At 39.8% G+C, this 6000-nt stretch overlaps 1 protein-coding gene across 3 annotated transcripts in view; it reads right to left on the minus strand.

Moving 5' to 3' along the window:
* Window positions 1-6000, minus strand: part of LOC112107731 (cAMP-dependent protein kinase catalytic subunit beta) — a 118430-nt gene that overhangs the window by 18968 nt on the left and 93462 nt on the right. For all 3 annotated transcript variants that reach the window (XM_026655932.2, XM_026655931.2, XM_026655930.1), the window contains 3 exons: window positions 4393-4475; window positions 3651-3777; window positions 734-829 (listed from right to left, as the gene is read on the minus strand). In XM_026655932.2, the coding sequence (XP_026511717.1) occupies window positions 734-829; window positions 3651-3777; window positions 4393-4475 (306 nt within the window). The remainder of the gene's footprint in view (window positions 1-733; window positions 830-3650; window positions 3778-4392; window positions 4476-6000) is intronic.

The following is a 6000-nucleotide window of genomic DNA, read 5'->3' on the forward strand; positions in this document are numbered from 1 at the left end:
ATTCCCATAAAACAAGAACTAGGGGTCACCAAATGAAATTAATAGGCAGCAGGTTTAAAACAAATACAAGGAAGTTCTTCTTCACGCAGCGCACAGTCAACTTGTGGAACTCCTTACCTGAGGAGGTTGTGAAGGCTAGGACTATAACAGCGTTTAAAAGAGAACTGGATAAATTCATGGTGGTTCAGTCCATTAATGGCTATTAGCCAGGATGGGTAAGGAATGGTGTCCCTAGCCTCTGTTTATCAGAGGATGGAGATGGATGGCAGGAGAGAGATCACTTGATCATTGCCTGTTGGTCCACTCCCTCTGGGGCACCTGGCATTGGCCACTGTCAGTAGACAGGATACTGGGCTAGATGGACCTTTGGTCTGACCCAGTACGGCCGTTCTTATGTTCTTATAAAAATGCTAGCAAAAAAGACACCTAATTATAATTTGCTTCCTGCTCGCAAAAAGTTACTTGCAAATGTGAGAATAGAATTTTAAAAGGTTGCATTAAGAGTGTGTACTAAGAGATAATTTGGAGTATTTTTTAATAATCTCTAATTAACAGAGGATTGCATTTTGTGTACTTTACGAAGGGCTGGCAATTCAGGGACTGATTTTCACAGGTGCCTAGCTACTGCAACTGCCTTAGATGCCAATCATTAAATAAATAATTCTAAATTGGATCAAATGTCAAGCCTGAACAACAAGACAGTGCTTGTTCTTAAGATTATATATAGAAATACCTTGCTGAGAATTATTTCAGGAGCCAAGTATTCTGGAGTTCCACATAACGTCCAAGTCCTTCCTTTTACTCTTTTTGCAAACCCGAAGTCTGTGACCTGGAGCACAAAGAAAAGTACTTGTAATTATTTTTAAGTGTAGTTTAAAAAAAAATTCAATTTTGGAGATGTTTTGAAAAGTATCTTCATCCACAGAAGCAATTCACCATTTATGTCTTACACCATATTGAACAAGACTTCATCTTGTTTAGCCAGTTATTTTGATCCTTTAATTCAGACAAAAAACTTATGAAAAAATTGATAAAACTAAAAAAAAAGAAAGATATGGCACCCTTAGCACAAGCCGCTGTATTAAAAAAATGCAAAGCAATGAGAGCTAACCATGGATTATTATCTTACAGATGAATTATACTTGTATTAAATGTTAGTCCTTACTGTTACTTCAGTCTTATTAAATATAGCTAAAAATGTGATTATTGATAATGGGTCACAACTTCTGTAGATGCCATAAATAACTCGACAACGTGATCAGAAAAAAACAGTTGGTCAAGAGATCAGCAACTCCTTGAAAATCTGGGAGATTTTTACTGCAAAATTGCGTAAGGATTATATCAGGGGTCGGCAACCTTTCAGAAGTGGTGTGCCGAATCTTCATTTATTCACTCTAATTTAAGGTTTCGCGTGCCGTTAATACATTTTAACGTTTTTAGAAGGTCTCTTTCTATAAGTCTATATTATATAACTAAACTATTGTATGTAAAATAAACAAGGTTTTCAAAATGTTTAAAATTAAATTAAAATGCTGATCTTACGCCACCAGCCTGCTCAGCTTGCTGCCAGCCTGGGGTTCTGTTCACCTAGGCTGGCAGAGGGCTGATCAGGGCCTGCGGCCGGGACCCCAGACCTTGGGGGGTGGGGGGCGGGTGTTTCAGGGGTTAGGGCAGAGGGCTGGGGGAGGGGGTTCAGGGCAGAAGGCTGGGGTGTGTGTGGGGGGGTGGGGGGTGCAGGGCAGAAGGCTGAGTGTGTGGGGGGGTGCAGGGCAGAGGGATGGGGGTGTGTTGGGGTGAGGGGGTTCAGGGCAGCGGGGTGGGGGGTGCAAGGCAGAAGGCTGGGGTGCTTGGCTGGTGGGGGTGCTCCCAGCCCCCTGCCCTGAGCGGCTCATGGCAGGGGGCTGGAAGGGATATGCCCTGTTCCACCCCCTTCCCCCAGGCTCCGTCCCTACCTCTCTCTGCGTCCTCTACGGAGCTGTGTGCACGCTGCCGCTCTTCCCCCTCCCCCTCGCTAGGGCCATCAGCTGATTGGCGCAGGGACGGAGAGGAGGAGGGGCAGGAAAGCACCATGCTGGGGGGAGAAGCGGGGGAGGGGGGAAGCTTGGCTGCGGCAGAACCAAGCTTCTGCCTCCTGCCCCCGCAGGGGAGAGCGGTGTGCGGGGGGGCTGATGGTCGGGACCGTGGCAGGGAGTTGTGTGCCACTCAAAATCGGCACGCGTGCCGTAGGTTGCCGACCCCTGGATTATATGTACCCTTTTGGCACCATCAGTGTAACATTTATGTAATAGAGTAAGCTATCATAAAGGAGGTCTTTTCAGATGATAGTAACTTCTGATATAATCTCTCTGAAACACTTTCTCAGACATTATATACTATTCAATACAAACTCCTTCAGATGCAAAGAGATGCAAAATGGAAGAGGAACGTTTCCATAGCTCCACTACTACGGTATTTCTTTATGTGGAAGAAGACTGGAACTTTCACCTAGATAAATAGGGCATATATCTTTGTTAGCATTTCTTCCTCCACCAAAAAAAAAAAAATAAAAAATAAAAAAAATAAAAAATCTGAACTGCCACTGCTCAAAAAATCATTTACAGCGATCCAAAAACCACTTATTCAGTATAAGACAAATACATATTCTTCTTTCTTGCAAAGACAGATGGCTGTTACGAAGACTTTACTGGAAATAGCCAAATCACAAACACTGATCTTTGTTCTTTTCCATTTATGCTTTCAGGCTGAGTGGACAAACTATTGAGGTTTTCTGTTTTATAATTTCAGTCACACTGTTAATCAATCAAACTTATCAAGAGAGAATTTTTATTTGCAGTTATGTTGTTTGAAGCAATGCACAGTTAACACTCTTGAGGCATATGTGGAAGGTGCTTTATGGGAGTTTTCCTGAAACTTCAAGAACTTGCTATTTGAGTTCAACAGTTGTACTGTGAGATTCAAATATTTACATTTGCATAAACCTACGTTTTTACCCCTTTTTAGCCTGAGCGGTTAGCCAATATTTGGGGTCTTGCAGGTTGTTTCCATTAGGAGGAGAAATTGATGATAGTGAGTTATTTCTCTGATGCCATCATGTGTATTTATAAATAATGTACACAAAGTTCTGTTTCCTTAAACACAGTAGAATCAAACAACAGGAGGCAATGTCTTTGCTCACAATTCCAAGCCTCTTCCCAATCAGAACTTTGCCCCAAAAGCTCTCTTTTGGTTCTCTCTCAAGGCCAAGTCACCAGTGCTTCACTTATTGTCTCTCCTGGCTCTCTGTTTGCTTTCCTGTTGGCCTGTGTGTTTCTGGCTCACAGTCACAAACAGCTCCACCAAACAATACCCACCCCTTCACTTGCATTCAGATCCAAGGAAAAACTTTTCAAACTGCATAGCTCAGCTCCTACTCCAGCCTTCCCATGATGGTCAGAGATTTGGGCAGTGGCTTCTTATTATTTCATCCATTACTAAACATAAGGGCATTTAATCACTCCCTCATTTAGCCTGAATGGAAGATGACTGTCACATCTACCAGCTTCAACAAGGTTTGTGACTTCCCATAATTCATAGATGCACTTGCTAGGAACTACCCAACCGCCAGCATAATACAAAACTCTGAAATATATAAATGTTCACCTGCATCATACCTGGATATATCCTTGCTGGTCAATTAAAAGATTTTCAGGCTTCAGATCTCGGTAGATGAGGTCTAGTGAATGGAGGTACTCAAATGTTAGCACTATCTGAGCTGCATAAAACCGTGCATGTGGTTCACTGCAATGAATTAAAACATTATTATGCCTTTAACAATAGCCTTACGTAGTTACAATATAAAACGTCACATTCTTAAAGCTGTAGACAATTTAAATATCAAGCAATTGTTTCCTAGTTATTTATGTGATAGAAAAAGAACAAAGGGAACCAACAAGATTTTAGTATCCAAATACCCGTAATCTCAATCCTTCACGATTTATAACATTTAAAATTGCACATGCAAGACAAGGGGTAACATGCTCCATAGGATAAATCTTTCTGTTTATTTAATTTCTGCTTTGTTGCAAGATGATGTTTTCATTTCACTTGGTCTTTTGGATTGACTTTTAGAAACCAAAAACATTGCCAATGACAATCTATACACTCATCCCAGGATTCTTTCTTGTACAGATTATGAAAGCCTATATTAACTAATTGCAAACTAATAAATGTAATTAGGAGACTTCCACTGCATGATTTCAGCTCACTGACAAGGGGAAAAATTAAAAGGCATGTACCCATATTATGTAATTAAAACTCTTTTCTTTAATGATTACAGTTTTAAGAAAAAAATATACACAAACTAGAAACTTAAGGTTTTTATTTCTGAAGGAATAATCTAATTAAGTATCTTACCTGAATCTTCCAATTCTTCTTAGATGTGAGAACATTTCACCACCAGGGACATATTCCATAATCATGTATAAATTAGAATTGTCCTAAGAATCAAATAAAAAAATACACATAAATATTAAGAATTCAACATTCTAGAATCTCTATAGAAAACAATTTTTCAAGTAAAGCACATTTTACTTTTTACTAAAGAAGTAAAAGTTTAATCTCTAACCATATACTCACCATAATCAACACAAAACAGCATACAGTAGTTGGTGGAAAAGTCAGACACAGGAAACAGACACCACCACTGTGATGTTGCACTCCATATGTTTTATGGAAATATGCTAATGAGTGTGAATATAATGTTACTGGAATATGCTTTATGCAAAAGGTCTCTTATAAGGTATCATTACAAAGCTTATAATCTACTAAGTAGATCGTAATTGTACTCAACAAAAGGTGGCATATAATAGCCATAAAAGGCTTAGTTTATGTTCTGCCCTGCTACCACTGATCTGAAAGGTTTAAAAACCATAAGCAAGAGGAGAGTTCAACCAGTCTCACGGTAAATCGTAAGATCCAGGAGTGTGAATCCTGTACAATGCTCGGCTGGAACCTTAGCTGGAATAAACTAACACAGCTCCATTGAAATCAATGAAACTACACAGAAATAAACTAGCTGAGGATCTGGTCTGATATCTTTAGAGAAGTATATTCCCACAACTGTTTAGAAAGAGAGGGCAGCTCCTTCTAGTGGACTTCTAACAATTGTAGAACTAACCCAGGGAATGCACTTTAGTTCATGCAGTGGTCCAATGGTTAGTTTAATACCTATTCTGCTTCAGTCCTCTCTTAAAAAAGTTAATTGTGATCAGATGCTTAATACAATTAACATTAATTACAATCTGGAGCATGAGCCAGAACAGGGAAAGAACAGATTAAAGAATAATTAGACAAATTAGATATATTCAAGTTGGCAGGGCATGATGAAATTCACCCAATTTACTTAGGGAACTAGCAAAAGCAATCTCAGAATCATTAGCAATTATCTTCAAGAACTCATGGAGAATGGGTGAGGTACCAGAGAACTGGAGAAGGGCAAACATAGTACCTACCTATCTTTAAAAAGGGGAACAAAGAGGACTAGGGGGTTATAGACCAGTTAGCATAATGTCGATACCTGGAAAGACACTGGAACAAGTTATTAAACAATCAATTTGTAAGCATGAAGAGGGTAATAGGGTGATAAGTAATAGCCAGTTTGGATTTGTCAAGAACAGCTCATGCCAAACTAACCTAATTTTTTTCTTTGACAGGGTTACTGGCCTAGTGGATCGGAGGGAAGCTGTAGATGTGATTGTAGTAAAGCTTTTGAGGCTGTCCCACAGTATTCTCGTAAGTAAACTACAGAAATGTAGTCCAGAAGAAATCACTATAAAGTGAGTGCATAACTGGTTGACTAACCATGCCCATGAAAGCTTATGCTCAAATAAATTTGTTAGTCTCTAAGGTACCACAAGTACTCCTGTTCTTCATGCTCAGAGAGTAGTTATTAATGGTTTGCTGTCAAAATGGGAGGACATATCTAGTGGGGTGCAACAGGGGTCTGTCCTGGGTCTAGAACTA

The sequence above is a fragment of the Terrapene carolina genome, unplaced genomic scaffold (assembly GCF_002925995.2).
Source record: "Terrapene carolina triunguis isolate 2854851 unplaced genomic scaffold, T_m_triunguis-2.0 Scaffold211, whole genome shotgun sequence".
Lineage (NCBI taxonomy): Eukaryota > Metazoa > Chordata > Testudines > Emydidae > Terrapene > Terrapene triunguis.